General features: G+C 41.5%; 2 protein-coding genes and 1 pseudogene across 2 annotated transcripts; all 3 read left to right on the plus strand.

Annotated features, from left to right (window-relative positions):
• The first annotated feature begins 1,693 nt into the window (after positions 1-1,693).
• Positions 1,694-3,822, plus strand: LOC129584221 (cytochrome P450 2C20-like). Its single transcript, XM_055476340.1, has 7 exons — positions 1,694-1,912; positions 1,980-2,198; positions 2,284-2,306; positions 2,481-2,805; positions 2,984-3,160; positions 3,289-3,559; positions 3,647-3,822. Exons 1-7 carry the CDS (start codon positions 1,747-1,749, stop codon positions 3,759-3,761), a joined length of 1,296 nt encoding a protein of 431 aa, XP_055332315.1. The 5' UTR covers positions 1,694-1,746; the 3' UTR covers positions 3,762-3,822.
• Positions 3,823-4,404: 582 nt separating this feature from the next.
• LOC129584285 (cytochrome P450 2J6-like) lies at positions 4,405-7,279 on the plus strand (annotated as a pseudogene).
• A 748-nt stretch (positions 7,280-8,027) lies between these two features.
• LOC129584284 (cytochrome P450 2H2-like) lies at positions 8,028-16,219 on the plus strand. The gene is made up of 9 exons (XM_055476419.1): positions 8,028-8,363; positions 12,068-12,292; positions 12,514-12,726; positions 12,856-12,950; positions 13,078-13,177; positions 13,871-14,047; positions 14,117-14,313; positions 14,601-14,667; positions 14,848-16,219. The coding sequence occupies exons 1-9, from the start codon at positions 8,270-8,272 to the stop codon at positions 15,024-15,026; spliced, it is 1,347 nt and encodes a 448-aa protein (XP_055332394.1). The 5' UTR covers positions 8,028-8,269; the 3' UTR covers positions 15,027-16,219.
• The last annotated feature ends 1,834 nt before the right edge of the window (positions 16,220-18,053 follow it).

An 18,053-nucleotide genomic window follows, 5' to 3' on the forward strand; every position in this document is an offset into this window, starting at 1 on the left:
CGATGACATGCAATAACTGCCATTTGACTTCAGATTTGGAGATACCGTAAACACTGCCAGTAGAATGGAGTCCACCGGAGAAGGTTTGTTCTCCTGTTAATGCGCTTTCTCCGTACCGTATATACAATGTACTAGTACTTGCGAAATCCTTGATTGCTGTTGCAGCGGGGAAGATTCATGTTAGTCCCCACAACAAAGCCTTGGCTGATATAAACCCATCGTTGGTTTTTGAATCCAGAGGGCTGATTTTCGTTAAAGTAAGAAATGGATCTGGCAGAGATAGCGATAAAGGTACCAAACGGTTTTCATTTTACAGGGAAAGGGAGAGATTTATACATATTGGCTGCTCGCATTGTGATCCTCCTGGTCAATACCGTCCGCCATACACTTGCAATGATTCTCAAAAAGTCTGTGATAATTCTGACTTTACCGCTCCCGAAAAACTTATCGCCAAGTTGTCTCGATAATTACATTGCCAATTTGTTGTTTGTAAAATGTTATCAGTTCAAATAGTTATGATTTTATAAGAGATGCGCAGTTTACATACCGAAGTATTGTCCATATATTATAACGTTTCTTTGTCAAATGCAGTCTTTTGCAGTTTTCGCGTTCCTTAAAACACATCCGCATTAGAAGGCAAACAATGCAATCAAATTCTGCTGGTTATAATTTGGCAAAAAAAGTGACTTTGAATTAAATCGTTTAGTACTTCTTCTGATGCGGTTTAATACTGAACAGTGCAGTTGGTTGTTCAAGAATTACACACTGCAGCACAGAGAATAAGTACAGTAAACGCATTTTATTTTCAAAACAAGTTGAGCCGGTTATGCCTGTGCAGGGATCTCGATTTTTGAGTCATATGCACAAGTATTGTACAACGTACTGTGCTTGAGCCAAATACATGTGGATATTACTAACAAGCTGCACTACAAAAATTATTATAGTTACGCATAAAGATTATTCTGAGCTAGAATACTAAGTAGGTACAGACAGACGCCTCTAGAAAAGTTTCTGGTGACAGTACTAGTGCCTGCGCTAGACATTTTGTGTGAGCGGACAAATACAAAATACTCGGTTGGACTATCCACATAAAGCGTATTTAATTACTGTACTTTTAGAGCAAGGTGCTGGTCATAAAATTTACGAAACCTCGGTATATTTAGAAGACCAAAGTACAGCCAGTGCCGCTCTACAGTAGTATAGGCTTCTGGCTTTTCATCCAAGTACATGGAATAACTGGTTTGTACGCGCTGAACTGTGTTACTGATGTCTTCGCTTCGTACAGTACAAAGTGATAAGTAAGTACTGTTACTAGTATCGTTCGTACCTTATCGTTTTGGTTTGCATTGGCCCAATAGATCATACAACATTGTACAGTAAACCTGCCTAAACTATCTCCATGCTATTCCTCGGAAGCTTGGTATTGCTTATTTACACCGGCAGTCGCTGCTTGGATTTCCAAACTGACTAATTGCAATCAAAAGCTCTTCCCGCATTTTTATTGCAAATTCTCCCAGCATCTCCCATTAAAATGATCGAATTCGTCATTGGAGACATACTTCTGACGACCAGTTGTCGACAATCTTCCGCCCGGACCTCCAGGTTCGCCTTCGAGCAATAACAGTCGTGTTGATTTTACAAAGTATATAAATAATGTAATTAGACGAAGAGCATAATAAAACAATAAGTCTGCCGGTCGTTGGCAATCTGCTGCAATTGGGAAGAACGCCTCCATTTAAACGCTTCATGGAATGGCGGAAGACGTATGGTGATACGTTTCTGGTTCAGATGGGCAGTGATTATCCCCTGGTGGTCATGCATGACTACAACACCATCAAAAAAGCCCTGAACGACGAGGTTACCGCCGGACGGGATCAGGGATTTGTTTTCCTTAAAGAACTTGCAGGAAAAGGCCATCTGGCCAACAGGGTGATAAATAACTATTCGCACACCGGTGTCTAACAACGTTTTAACTGTAGGCCTAATATTAACGCAGGGAGATGTATGGAAAGAACAGCGTCGTTTTGTTATTTCCACGCTGCGAGACTGGTTGGAGGATAATATTATCGGTGAAGTGGAGGATATGTGCAGAGTCTTGAGACAGCTCAATCAACAGCCCTTTGATCCCAAGACACTGTTATCCCACTCGGTGTCCAACGTCATTTGTGCCCTTGGTGTATTTATATCTCTTAATAACTGTAACTGATATAAGATAAGCATCACTTAATAATTATTGCATCGATCATATATCTTTACGTAACCCTCAAAGTTTGCGCGACCAAGCTGTACCAGTGGCAGTAGCGGAAGTTAGAAAATTAATTACACGCAAATGCAATAAGCAAATTTGCAACTTTATCTATAATTAACATGCGATGATGTGCATTCTATGTAAGGACATCGGTCTCGTTAACCGTTTATAACTACAGTTATATTTTCTTGATCGCTTGCATGGCATGTTGCAGGTTTCTCGTTTTCCATAGAATGTCCAAGTTAGGACAGTTTTCGGAAAACGGTTTGATCGATTTGGCAAATTGTCGACGCTATTCGCCGAAAATGTGCAGGTCATTGGTCCCATTCTGACAATAGTGCAGGCGTTTCCTATCCTACAATTTACACCCGGGCCATTTCGCCGTGCTGTTAAAATCGCCCAACGAAATGTTGCCGAACAACACTCATTCTGCAAACAGTTGATCAGTGAACACCAAAGCCAATCCTCATCGGAGAGTGCGGATGATGACATTGATGGCTACCTAAAAGAGGCCCAAGAACAAACACGAAAAGGCATTGTTAACAGCACCTTTACAGGTATGTAAACATCAAAAACGAAAAACATCTACAAGTATCATACGTAAAGGAAAACTCATAACTTACTCGTCCTTTCCAAAACAGAAGTATACTAGTAGAAATCTTATAATCTTTATTAAAAACCGGCTACACCGAGATTTTAGCAGTATACACTATGCACACTCCTTGTGCATTACAGAAGAGCAGCTGGTCATCTCCGTATTGAACTTGTTCGGCGCCGGAACGGAAACAACAGCAACAACCACACTCCGGGCGTTGATCTTTCTCCTGGAGAATCCGGACGTCATGAGCAAAATGCAGAAGGAAATCGACGACCATATACCGCGCGATCGCTCTATTCGGATGGAAGACAAAGGTCACCAATAATAAACCCATCACTATACGTACAATGCAACTATATCAGAAAACACAAACTGGTTGTATTGAAGGCCTGCGCGTACGAATTACATAATCAGATACGTAATACGTATAAGGACGTTGCAGGTATGCTGCCCTACACCGAAGCCGCAATTCTGGAAATCCAGCGCTGCGCCAGTCTCGTACCACTAGGAGTTTTCCACCAGACACTGGCGGGTATGGTGATTGACGGATACAATGTCCCCAAGGGTACACTGTTGGCTGCCAATCTGTACAGTATCCATCACGATCCGCGCTACTGGAAGAATCCGGCCTGCTTCGATCCTAATCACTTTCTGGACGCTGAGGGAAAGGTGGTACATCCTGCAGCCGGGTTCGCTCCTTTTGAAATTGGTACGTTAAGTGTTTGACATGGGCACTGTCTGCTTACAAATGTACAATGAAAATGTTAATTACGTCAGCGTGTATCCATACACCTTTCCAGGCAAAGGTCATGCCTGGGAGAAGCTCTGGCCAAGATGGAACTGCATCTCTTTATTGCCAACATAGTCAAGAATTTCAATGTGGAAAACGAGCTGGGAAAGAAAAATTTCCCATGAAAATTACGTTTCCAGCGTCATTATCGGTCCATCGCCTTATAAAATAGTTTTTATTCCACGATGAGCGCATAATTAGTTTGCTTAAGGAATGTTTTGTATTGATGGTTTACTATGTTGAGTGTGCTTAATTTTACGTTGTTATTTCTACAATGAATCGCATTAGATGAATAAGTAAGGTGTGCTTATTTACAACCGGCATGTCGAAGCGGCATTCTGCCTGTGCAGGAATTTTGAGCCATTTGTAGTACGGTAAAGTACTTGAGTCAAATGCATGGGAATATTTCATTTATAAGGTACAATACAACATTTATTATGATTAGGCATGAGATTATTCTAGGCTAGAATACTAAATACTGGCAGGTACAAACGCCTACTTGTATAGAAACAATTATTCCTTGTAACGGTGCCTGCGCTAGAAGCGGACAAATTCAAAATGCACTGTTGGACTGCGTATTCATACACTGCACAACACTGTTATCAGAATTTATTTTATTACTGCTAGAGCACTGTTTTGATTAATGGTTATCAAGTTCATGAAAAGTCGGCATGCATCGAAGAACAAAGTGCACATTTTTATCCAACTGATAGAACGACTGTTTCTTGTACTTACTTATTGAACTCTTATTCTTGTTGGCGTCACAAATTTGCTGCAACTTATGAATTATAAGTATCGTCATTATTGTTTTGGTTTGCATAGGCCCAATGAATATGTTGTGAAAATCACGCAGTTATTACTCTAAACTCACAAAGCGTGGCGTTGCCTCAGTGCCCAGATCTGCCTGTATAGTTGCTGCTTAATAAGGTTAAACTCTTTAATTGCGGTTAAAGCCTTTTTCCACACGTGCATTGCTTGCGGATTTTACACAACTACCGTTATATCATTACAAAGCTTTTCCCGCATTTCTCTTGTGAATCCTCCCAGAATTTACCACTAAAATGATCGAATTCGTTATTGGAGGTATAGTTCTGCTTCTGGGGCTGATTTATTTCCGATCAGAACGAGCTGTCGACACGATCGACGACGATCGACCGACGAGCTGTCGACACGATCGACGACGATCGACCGACGAGCTGTCGACAATCGACCTCCAGGTACTTCTCCGAGCATCATCAAGCAGTTTGTTGCTTTAGTACAATACGTAAATACTTTATGCAATTATAACAGGGACAAAATAAGACAGTTAATAGGTCTGCCGATTGTGGGCAATCTGCTACAACTGGGAAGAACGCCTCAGTGCAAGCGCTTCATGGAATGGCGGAAGACGTACGGTGACACGTTTCTGATTCACATGGGCAGCCGCTTCCCCATGGTGGTCATGCACGACTGCGACACCATCAAGAAAGTCCTGAATGACGAGGTCACCACCGGGCGGGACCAGCGATTTTGTCTTTGTTAAAGATTTTGCAGAAAAAGGTCATATAAAAGACGGAGTGTCGAGTATAGTAGAAAGATAATTTTTAACACAATGTATCTGAATTGCAGGCCTGATATTTACGCAAGGAGATTTGTGGAAAGAACAGCGTCGCTTCGCTATTTCCACGCTGCGCGACTTTGGCATGGGCAAGACCTGCTTGGAAGACAATATTATCGCCGAAGTCGAGGGCATGTGTGGTATGCTGAGGAAGCTAAATCGACAGCCCTTTGATCCTAAAACACTATTATCGCATTCCGTGTCCAATGTGATTTGTGCTCTTGGTAAGCGCATTAATTAGATTAAGTAAATGCAAATATTGTTAATTTGATCGTGGTCCCAGTTACCGTTGTGCAGGCATTACATTGCAGTGGCATTTATCTACAGTGCTCTGCATTTCTTTGTAACCGGTGCCATCACCTAATTGTCTGATTCTGAAACTTGACAAATTTTTTTAAAAAGATAAATATAGACGATAATTAAGCATCACCATCCATAAAGTACCGAGTGCATATAATGTATGTACGGTTTTCATAAATCTGTACGGATACAGTCAGATTTCATTTCCACCGGGGATTTTACAGTTTTTGGAAAACGATTCGACCATTCCGATGCGAAATTCGACACAACTATCAACACTTTTTGCGGAGAACACACGTGTTATTGGTCCAGTTTTGGCAGTTGTGCAAGCGTTTCCCATTTTGCGATTTGTTCCCGGGCCATTTCGCCGTGCCGTGAAAGTCGCCCGGCGAAACTTTGGCGATCTGTACGCATTCTGTAAACAGTTAATTAATGAGCACCAAAGCAAATTCTCATCGGAGAGTGCGGATGATTACATTGATCCCTACCTAAAAGAGGCCCAAGAGCAAAAACGCAAAGGAATTGTTGACAGCACATTTTCCGGTAAGCGGCAAAAACAAATTTCAAAATTAATTTTACTACAGTACTCATACATGAAAAGAACTGCTACAGTATACACAAGCTTTATACAAGAAAGAAAATACAGTTTAATTTTGAAACACTGGTTAAATCGAAAATCATCCGCAAGCCACACCATTACAGAACAGCAGCTGATTATTTCCGTATTGAATTTATTCGCCGCCGGGACCGAAACGACATCAACGACCACCCTTTGGGCGTTGGTTTTTCTCCTGGAGAATCCCGACGTTATGCACAAGATGCAGAAGGAAATCGATGACAACGTACCGCGCGATCGCTCTATTCGGATGGAAGATAAAGGTCATCGATCATATGCTCGTTACTATTACGTGCGGCGCACTCCAAGCAAAATTGGCAGTAGCCATGCGATCCGGACGGGTTTGTAACAATAATATAGATGCGAGAGCTTATAGGCTTGACATTTGTTAGGTCTGCTTCCCTACACTGAAGCCGCAATTCTGGAAATCCAGCGCTGCGCCAGTCTCGTGCCCCTTGGAGTTTCCACCAAACTCTCGCGGATACAGTGATCGACGGATACAATGTTCCCAAAGGCACACTGCTGGCGGCCAATCTGTACAGTGTCCATCACGATCCACGCTATTGGGAGAATCCGACCTCCTTCGATCCTAGTCATTTTCTGGACGCTGACGGGAAAGTTGTGCATCCAGCAGCTGGGTTTGCTCCTTTTGAAGTCGGTACGTTAAGCAGCTGACACTGTGGCCTTAGTTTATATAAAGATGTGCAGTCAACTTCTTATGTGGATGTGCTTTTGTAAACCCTTTTAGGCAAAAGATCATGCCTGGGGGAGGCTTTGGCCAAGATGGAACTGCATCTCTTTATTGCCAACATTGTCAAGAATTTCAATCTAGAAAACGAACCTGGTAAGAAAGTTTCCCATGAAAATTTTGTGTCCAGCTTTGTTCTCGGTCCATCGCCGTGTAAAATGGTTTTCGTTCCACGATGATCGCGCCATCATTATATGTCGGGAGCGTTTTGTGCTGGTGGTCTATTACATTTTGCGAATGCCTCTAAAATAACAGCAGAAAATACATGGTCGACTTGGAACAATTTTTTGTTGCGATTTCATAAAGTGTATGCATGTCCGGTTTTCGTGCAAGCATATTCATCCGCTTGTGAATCTGCGCTGGCAGACGGAACTTTGTAACTTCTTCTCAAGATTAAAAAAAGCATGAGAATATTTTGCAAAGGTGGAAAATTGCACACAGATGTCTGTATATAAAACTTCATGTACTTACCTAAGCATTTCATGCACCTGATTGTGAATTGTATGAGCTAACTCAGCTAAGAGTCTTACTTACCTATTTTTGCTATCCGTCGTTGGAAAGCTTTCAGCTGAATTCATGTATGGACTGCATCAACTCTAGTAACGCTTGCGGTTCAAGTAGTTTTTCAACCAGGTACGATAACACCTAAAAATACATTTTTTGACAAGCGTGAATTTTCAAAGCAACAAGAGACAGATACATCAAGCAATAAGACAGCAGATACATCTTCATAATAAATGGGTTAGAAAAATACGTATTTAGTTCACAATATTAGCCAGTTGTTGTTCTGTTTTACGCGTCATGTTTCTTTGTATATTTTATTTGTGCATAAGAAAACTTTTGAAAACCTGCAGTTAGAAAGTTGCCATGTTACTGCGTTGTTTACGTGCTGTATATTGTACCCCGCTCACCAGCAGGTCGTGTACAGACTATAACATACTCGTACAGATACAGGTAGAACGTACACAACCGACAGCGTAATACGGATATTATGCTAAGTAATTGCCGAGATTTCCTTGAATCCTTATCTCTTATCGTCGTTCATTAAATTATTGCTCAGACTGCTTGAAAAGCTAGGATGAAAGTCCTTTCAGTGCCCTATGGAATCTTATACAAATTGACAGTACGATTTCATTCTGCCACGTAGGTGTTCGAGATCCAGGCACATGCACAATGTTGTAGTTTTGGTGTTTCATCATGCTGCCTCTGACATGATGAAGCACTTTAGCTTTTCTGGCCGGTCTGCGGTTAGTATTTAAACACACCTCCACAAGAAAGTTTGTAAAAGCACAACAAACAATCTATCTCTATACTATCTTGCGTATTAAATTATTTCGCTATACAAACTGCCGAAAGAAACTGCAGCGGAGAAATGATTGAATTCGTTATTGGTGCTGTGGTGCTCCTTTTGGCCATAGCGTATTTTCGCTCCAGCCGGCACAAAAACTTACCCCCGGGACCGCCAGGTACGCAAAGACTTATGGCAAGCCCGAGTGGACTAAAGTAGAGTAAGCACTAAACTTTCTCCGAAGTTTAACGAAGTGTGATAAAGGTTTAGTCTTTGTCCAAAATCGTTAAAGTTTGTATGACTTTCTTTAAAAATTGAAATTGCAGTGTAAACTGGAAATAAATAGTTCAAACAAAGGTTTAATGCTTTCTTTCAAATTGCTAATCCAAGTCACGGATACAGATTAAAGAAATCTCATTAGCTAAACATTCCTTGCTAGAAATCTTTAAGAAAGTGTCTGGTTTTGGTGCGCGGATGTTGAAACATCACATTAAATTCTGAACGTCCTTAATCTGTTTATTGAACTTTGTTTTACACAATCTTTTAACTGTGAAGTTCCATATGATAAACGTTCATGCAAACTCAAGATGCTACATTTCTTTCAAAATTAGTCTCGTGGTTTAAAGTTTAAACTTAAGGTTTAAACTTTGACTTAAGTTTAAACTTTGACAACCCAGAGCAGAAAACTTGGAGAATAGGAGGCCGGGACGGTAACAGAGCAGAAGGGTAGGAGGCCAGTATGGTAGAAGGCCAGGAGGTGACGAGGTTGGGAGGGTTGGAGACCGGGTGCAGGAAAGTTGCGACGGTTGCCAACAGCTGGCAGCAGTTGCCATCCGCAGTGGGTTGATTAGATGAATATTGTAACTGCTTCCACGGGGCGGTTGGCGTGGTAACACTGTAATTACTAAAATCGCGGAAAAATAGAAGGACGAAACTGAACGCGGGAAGGTATTTTTATTCTTATAGGTAAAAAAGGAAATATGATAATATCACTGGTCATATCGTCTGAATCGTTGCTTCTGTCACGACGGACAGCTGGGAAAACCAGTGGTTGGTGTCTGAACCAGTAGAAGTTATAAGGCGGCAAAATTCCAATAAATATGGAGCTGATTGCAGTTCGTAACAACTGACCGGCATTCGCTGCAGATCTGGACTAATCTGATCTGGGAAAAGCCCAAAGAATTAAGGTTATTTCTGCAGTCAGCGGAACGGGAATGTTTTCTCAAAAACGAAATTAATGAAACAATTAGTATTACACAACAAACTGTGATAAACAGCAAACCTGCCAGTGAAATATTGCATGAGTAGTTAATGATAACTATAAAGTAATAGTCAACCAGAAATGTATTTGGCCAATTTGCCAAAAAAACTGCATATGTAGTTTTGGCTCTGTAGTTATCCTAAACAGCAATTAATCACTCGAGTCTATTAAATTTTGTCGAAATACGTTCGTATTGAAATACGTACTTGTCGTACTTTTTCCACAGCGCCAACTTAGAGCCGAAAAGCCTGCACTAAAGAGAGCTTGGCCTCGTTAATTAATTGGCTTAAAGAACATCTGGCTTTAAGGTTGTATGTCTAAGGTGGGTAACCTTTATCTTTTAAAATTAAACTTAAAATAGGTACAATTTCTAAATTAAACAAAAATTCTCCAGGAAAACCCACAATAATTATAATTAATTATAATGTGGCAAAAAACATGTAGTATATATTGGCACACTATACAACCTGTACCGTGTTCATCAAATCAGCAGTATTAGCAGCATCAAATTAGCTCCGCTGCCAGAGCTTCACGAGTATGTAAGGCCTCCTCTGGTTTAACCTGCACTTGGCCGTCAGGATAGCGACGTTTCCAGACAACGCCACGAGGAGGCGGCAGGAGGGAGAGGAAACCCTTGCTGTCCGACTCGTTCCCGTCCTCCGCGCTGATGGGTCATGTCAGGCATCATGAGACGAGAACGAGCGGATCGGCTGCGCAAGTTGGCTAACCGATCCTTCACGGACCCAGTAAAAAATTCATTCGCGCGGAGTGCGAAGCGGACAGTCGATTTTGCTGCAAAAATCGCTAGAAATTCAATCAAAAATAATAATTTCTTTAGTTACGTATTTACAAGATCGGCTAGTATTTTTAAGCAGTAATCCCTCTTTACCCTCAAGTTTCCAACAGGTACAAGCGGGCAGATTTCGAAGGGGCGAAACAGATAAATACTCGTAGAGTAAAACAGATTAGATACTCGTAGAAATCAAAGTAAGGAGCTTTTTTAACTGTGCAAGTGTGCAAGATTAAAAACGTTCAAAACCGTAAAATAATTTAAAGGGTTCAAAATAGAAAAATAATCATTTCAATATTTTTGTTCAATTTCTTGCAAATCTCGCAGGAATATCGTGCGTCGGCTTCGCGCGATACCCATTTTTTCTCCTAATTCTGCTTTGATTTAGTATGGGATCCATACTGGAACTTTCGCTAGCCTGAAATAATTTGATCACAGTTGAAATAATTTGGAATTTTTAAAAAAAATTCCAGCAATTTCCGAAGATTGTCCTCTGGATTCGAGCGAAAGTGGCTTTTTGTCTTATTTTTTTTGCGGTTGGTTCCGGACTTTGGGTCATTAGGCATACTTTACGTGCACTGCTTTGACAACATTAAAATACTATTTTTGACAACATTAAAATACAACGAAAAAGAAAATAATAAAATACAACGTAATACATATCCTCCCACCTCGGCCTCTCACCTCGCTCTCACCCTCAGCCTCTCACCCTCGGCCTCCACCCTCCGGCCTCCCCACCTCCGGCCTCCCACCCTCGGCCTCCCACCCTCCTAGGCCTCCACCTCGGCCCCACCTCCCGACCTCCGCCTCCCGACCTCCTACCCTCCTGGTTCCCACCCTCGGCCTCTCACCCTCCGACCTCCCACCCTCCCGGCCTCCCACCCTCCCGGCCTCCCACCCTCCCGGCCTCCCACCCTCCCGGCCTCCCACCCTCCCGGCCTCCCACCCTCCCGGCCTCCCACCCTCCCGGCCTCCCACCCTCCCGGCCTCCCACCTCGGCCTCTCCCCTCCTCCCACTCGGCCTCTCCGACCCTCCAGTCCCCACGCCTGTTGGCGTCCCGACTGTAGCTTTAGGTTATCCGGTATACGGGGCTCCTTATAGTATCATCATCCTTATAGTATATGTGACAAGTCTGACAACTCCCCATAACTTTGCAAGCTTCACGATTTTTTGACAACTGTAGTTATAGTTGTGAGATCACTTGAAACTAAAGTTTCGACTGAAATTCATCGATACAGTTTGAAAAGTTTTTTGAAGCTTAGTTTTAGTTTAACACAGAGTGTACATAAAAGTTTCAACTGTGACCCGGGTTAGTTAAAACAAAAGACTAAACAATTTCCAGCAAACTTAGTGGGAAACGAAAGTTAAGTTTCAAAAAGAGATTAAAGAATCTTGCGCATTAAGGAAACTCTTTAATGAAATGACAAAATCGTTCATCAAGATCTCAAACTAAAGGCTATTGAAGAGTTCTCCTAAATCCTTAAAAAACAGTTTGCTTTTGACCACTCGGGCTTGCCATAAAGACTATGCAGCTACCTAAATTTAACTGTCCGTCAACTGTTATAATATTGCTATACTCTATGTCAATTTTACAGCAGCTGATGCAAATGGCTTCTGAAAATGACAATTTGCAGAAGCTATAATATCTGTACATGTTGAAGTAGGCATGTTGAAGTACATGTTGAAGAAATAATTCTGACTAATAGGCATCATCCCACAATAATACCAATATTATTATTGTGCATTATATAACTGCGAGCATCTTGTGCAGTATTAAGCTGTTTACAACATGCATTTTTAATTATGTATTTATGAACTGCCTCACAACAGGTTTGCCTTTCGCCGGTCATATTCTGGAATTCACCAAAGACCCGCCATTTAAGAAGTTTATGGAATGGAGCAAAAAATACGGGGATACCATTATGGTGCACATGGGCAATCAGTATCCGATGGTGGTGATGCACGGCTACGACACAATGAAGAAGGCCTTCAACGAGGAAGTTAATGCCGCGCGAGATCAGCGCTTCCTCTTCAACGACTTCTTCCAAGGGCATGGTAAATTTATGTCAATTTGATCTACTTTGAAACGGAAACTTGAAATAATTGTAATATGATTTTTCCGCCAATCAACCCTTTATTAAACTAAGTGACCATTAATTTACTATGGATTACGGACGTGTACGCAAACGTGTTACGTAGTTGTAATGAGAATTACAGACTTAATGTATCAACTAACCATACCAACTTTTACAAACTCAACCGTTAGTGCTTTCCAGGTTTAATTATTAGCCAAAGGGGTTTGTGGAAGGAACGTCGGCGTTTTGCCATCTCCACTTTACGCGATTTTGGCATGGGCAAAACCTGGCTGGAAGATAACATTATCGCCGAAGTAGAAGATATGTGCGCGGTGCTGCGAAAGCAGAATAAACAACCGTTTGACCCCAAAACATTGCTGTCTCACTCCGTGTCCAATGTCATATGCGCTCTCGGTAGGTTTTGCAAATTTCTTGGAATAAACTTATGGAAGTACGACCTTTTCTGACCTCTACTGCCTCAATGCAAAATCGGTTTATCTTGATTTACTGTGTCGCTGGTAAAGAACACGTGTTTGTCTGCAGTTTTTGGCAAACGATTTGCGCATACGGATGCCAAGTTCACCAAACTGGCTTCGCTGTTTCCTGAGAATGTCCGAATAACTGGACCCACAACGCAGGTAATACAGACGTTCCCATTCCTGCAGTACATTCCTGCATGGAGTTGCATGGAACTCCATCAAACACGCTTGGAAAAACATATATGAGTTGTATGGATTCGCTAAACACTTGATTGATGAACACCAGAACAAGTTCTCCTCGGAAGAAGTCGATGACTACATCGATGCATTCATTAAGGAAGGGAAAAAGCAGCAAGAAAAAGGAGCTGTGAATAGCACATTCACCGGTAGGCGATAAATTATATATAGATAGAGCAATAATGCAGTAACTAACGATAAGTACTGGATTTTCGTGTACAATATGTGTGAACAGTTACTGCATGTGAATTAATATTACTTCATGCAGTAGAATATTTTGCTGGTCATATCTATACAAGTAGGTACAGATACAAGTAGGTATATCTATACAAGTAGGTATATTTTCGTAGAAGCTGACATGCAAATGTTGCTTTGCTTTACAATAGTGCGGCTTTGAGCTTGAGCTAAAACCATGTACAGGTGTGTACTCTGTACATGTTGAACTCACCATCAGCCAGTTGTAGTACTTGTATGCGCTGTCACTGTAACTTTTCAGGTGATTTTTGCGTTTTATAAATTTCTGTTTGACATAAGGAAATTTATTGATACTGCACTTTTAATTCTCCGCTTACGTAATCAGTATTCAGTGCATGTGACTCTCACCATGATAAACGAGTTGAAAGTTAAACCATCTTCGATCGCTACAATCTGTCGGGCAAAGTACTGTAGAACAAACTTTCGTAATATCTTTGACAAGATTGTGGTTTGCCTCCTTCAAGCAGGCTCCTTGCAAGACGCTTGTATTTACGGCTTTTATATATACTACAAGGGTGCATTTGATTGGGAATTGAACATCACAATACCCATGTTTTCTTTATAATAAAGAAGTCAAACACTCGTAGATAAGCAGCTAGTGACCTCGGTGCTGAATCTTTTCGCTGCCGGAACGGAAACAACATCCACAACCACCCTATGGAGTTTAGTTTTTCTAATCGAAAACCCGGATGTGATGTGTAAAATGCAGAAGGAGATTGATGACAACATCCCACGCGACCGGCCTGTACGAATGGATGGTAAAGGTCAGCACCGATCTAGTCTACCATAAACTACGATTATGGCATATCATATTTAACAAACAGTAATTACAGGGCTTCTTCCGTACACCGAGGCGGCAATTCTGGAGGTGCAGCGCTGCGCCAGCTTGGTTCCCATTTGTGTTCTCCATCAGACGTTAGCCGACACGGTAATTGATGGATATACTGTGCCAAAGGGAACTCTGTTGGCGCCCAACTTGTACAGCATTCACCACGATCCGCGTTACTGGAAAAATCCTGACAAGTTTGACCCCACTCACTGAGGCTTGGCGAGTATTGGCCCAAATGCTATTTTATTTCACCACTGGCTCGTTATGGCCCAAAAGGCATCAGGAAGTCTTTAGATGGTCAAAAAGTGTCATTAAGTCATTAATGACATTATTAATACTGGATGTACTCCTATCTAGCGGTGGGCCATGACGGGTGCCTAGTTGTATGTCATATTGTCATTAATGACAACTATAGTATTTCTGGATATACAGACTGTACTGGCGATCACCATTGGTGAAGTACAGAGGCGAGGCTTGGCGAGTATTGGCCCACTCGCTTCCAGGATGCCAGCGGAAAGGTCACCCATCCCACCGGATTTGCGCCGTTTCAAGTTGGTACGCTCAATATGATGCCGGTCACTTTATCAGCATACGCGCACACAAAAATAATAACAGAGCATGCTATTCAAAGCTACGAGGTCGACACATCGAGCCTTCAACATACGCACATGGTTCTTTATGCACGGCACACAAAGGTTAATTTGCACAATTTTGGCTGAATTACAATTTTTGCAGGCAAAAGGTCATGCTTAGGAGAAGCCTTGGCTAAGATGGAACTGTACCTCTTCATATCCAACATCGTGAAAAACTTCAATTTGGAAAATGCACCTGGGAACAAGGTGTCTCATGAGGATTATGTTGCCAGTATTGTTCTTGCTCCGGCCCCGTACAAAATTGTATTTGTACCACGATAGACGAGAAGCGCCAGATGGTGGCGCATTTACAGAGGGTGATTTCGCAATATGCTTCCACTTTATTCATAAATTTATTATAATTTCCGCCGCATAGACTTTATTTAAATATTTGCTCTATCCGAAAGCCCTTCTTCTCGGCCATCAACTCCACACGACAACGCCAGGAACAAAGTATTTTACGGCTCAGGGTAATTTAAGTTCTAGACAAAGATCGGCGAGCGACTGTTAACAAACCGCGAATCGACGTTGCATACTTGTGATACAAAATTCTTTTAAAAATCTCGTTCGTTCCAAAATCCATGAATGCAAAGTCCGGTGAGTTGCTCGGCCACATGCCCTTCGGAATATACAGACCCCACCCTCAGTAAGTATTCGATAAGGTTTTTCGTAACGAGGTATTGTTTAGAAATTGGTACCCTGTGTTGATAATAAATCAGTTTTGCTTTTCTGACCGTTTGTTTTGTACTGATATTATGAACACGGTACTACCGTGTTCAAATTTTGCAGTTTTATCTTCGGCGCCATGGTTTTTTCTTAGTTTTTACTTTTTAACTATAATATTGCAATGTGTTACAATACAATCTTTTTGCTCCCGGCAAATTTGCCTGCTCACCCTTTATTTTGCAACAACACATTATGTATCTGTAGATTACGCACTCTTGTGATGCTAAAAACTCCTACTTGTTGGTATTAAATTACTTCACCATTCTCACTGTTAAAATACCGCGATGGTGTACTGTATTTTAAATTTCATTAAGTAGCGGTGTGCTGCTGGTTTCTTAAAGGCCAGCTCACGTCATGAGTAACAGAGGTAAGAGTATAAAAGTGAAAAGGCAAGTTTTACACGGCTTAACTTTTACTTATTAATATCTATATACATAATATAGGTACTACCGGTACATGTACTATAACTTATAAGTGTACGGACATTGCAATATTATTAAGTGGGAGTGCCATCAGAATTTACTAAAGAATGAAGACGAAACCAACTGAAAAAGCCCGAACCAACTGAAATATTTAAACCGTGCAATGCGGACTCCAAACGCTTTCGTGTTTTTGGCGATTTGTCGACCATTAAGGACAATATTACTAATACCGAAAAATCCAGTGGAAGTGGACAGTGCACATTGAGCAAGCTAAACCTTTTAATTTTGATAAAGCTTACTGCTTTGGCTTGTATTAAATTTGTATTTACAGACTGACTGGTGATCCATAAAATTAATTTTTATACAATCATAGCACTTCCTTTACTTCTGTACTGCTATGATGCATCATGACATGATGCATCGTATGGGATGATTGTATGGGAACATGATGCATTGTATGGGAATACTGTTTTAATCATATTTTATCATGTATTGACTGATAGAGCGGAACTCCTCCGATTGCAGAATCCGGTAACTCTTGGCATCTACCATTTCCAGGCACTTCTCCACTATTCCACCGGCATGCCCATGAAATGCCTGCAAGGAAATACTTAATAACAACCACTCCACGACCTGGTTTTCTTGTCATAATAATGATATGGATGTCCCACCTCTTCGAAAGTGGCCAGAAAGTTCTCTAGATTAAGTTGACTAACAATCAAGTCAGTGCAGAATTTAACCAGCGGACGGTAAATCGTACTTGTCTCCGCAACTCACAGTCGCAAAGACATTGTCTGTCGTGAGTTTTGGAGCTGTATCAACATACATGAAACTGCAAAGTGCAAGTTTAAACGGATATGAGTACTGTAGCGGAGGAAGATAGATGAAACAGCTTTTGTCTTTCCAGTCCCATACCTAAGCAGATTGGCAAACACTTCAGGATGGATATCAAAGATGTCGAGGGCCGTTTGACAGTGCTCAGGGAGGCTCCCGTAAAACATCGTACGGAATACGGAATTGCGAGCAGCGAGCACGAACCTGCAAGAATCCATACACCGTCATTCCACAAGTAATAAGAATAAAATCTGCTTCGTGAGGCGAAGATAGTCGTACTTGAGCAGCGAAGTTCTTGATATGGCCGAACTGGCGTCCTACTGTGAAATGCACTAGGGTAAAACAGCACCCATAGACCACAGGCTTGAAAAACACACAGTATGATAATGATACAATATTATAAACTGCTGTTTTTGCCATTATGAATACAGTTACAGTGTTTGTGCTGCTGTCAAAGTAATGATATTATGTATTTTACAACTCTCTGCAGTTAGCATTGCCTTCTGTCATTGAAGTTCTGTGTAGCAGTTTCAACATGACATCATACAGTACATGTACAACCTGCTGAAGTCAAATTTTAAGGAAACGGGTGCCAGATAATGTACGAGCTTCGCGGGCCAGAGGCCCGGAGCGGATCGATACCACCGCGCGGTTATGCATCAGAAAGACAACCCTTGTATGATGCGGCGGACATGAAACATTTTATAAAATAACGGGTAAAATGTGTATTAAAATTTCGGATGGTGTGGCTAAAAAACTGCCCTGTTCGACTGCCGTTCTGGAGTTAAACGTGCCTTTACAACGTAAAATAACACGCCTTTAAAGTAAATATTCCCAAGCTTGAACCGGCTCTTTCCGTAGAGCACAACATAGGGCGATCCTGTGGAGTGAATACACCTGTGTAACAGCCTAACATACGCAAAATCCCGTTTGACTTGCCAGGTCACTAAGAGTCACTATGATCGATGATGACCTACGAAAATGGAAAGCAATCGATTTAAGTAAACCGAGATCGCAAATTCCGCTATAGTGAAAAAGCTGGGGTGGGAGCTTAAGGAGCTGATAACTATCCGCCCGCATATATTAAATTTGTGGCGTTGTAAGAGACAGATTCAAAGGCAAGTTTCATGCATCTGTTTCTGTGGTCCGAACTGTCCAGCAGATGGGATATCAGATGCAATAAGAAGATTACAGAAAATTTTAGCTGGTATATGTATATCAGGGTAGGAATAAGCTTGCTATAGAAATGATGTGATTAGAATCACTTAAGCGAAAAACAAAAGCCCTTTGTGAGCAGTGTTACTTATAGCTCCCTGATTGCTTGCGG

Source organism: Paramacrobiotus metropolitanus, unplaced genomic scaffold (genome assembly GCF_019649055.1).
Source record: "Paramacrobiotus metropolitanus isolate TYO unplaced genomic scaffold, Prichtersi_v1.0 Parri_scaffold0000013, whole genome shotgun sequence".
Taxonomy (NCBI): Eukaryota; Metazoa; Tardigrada; class Eutardigrada; order Parachela; family Macrobiotidae; genus Paramacrobiotus; species Paramacrobiotus metropolitanus.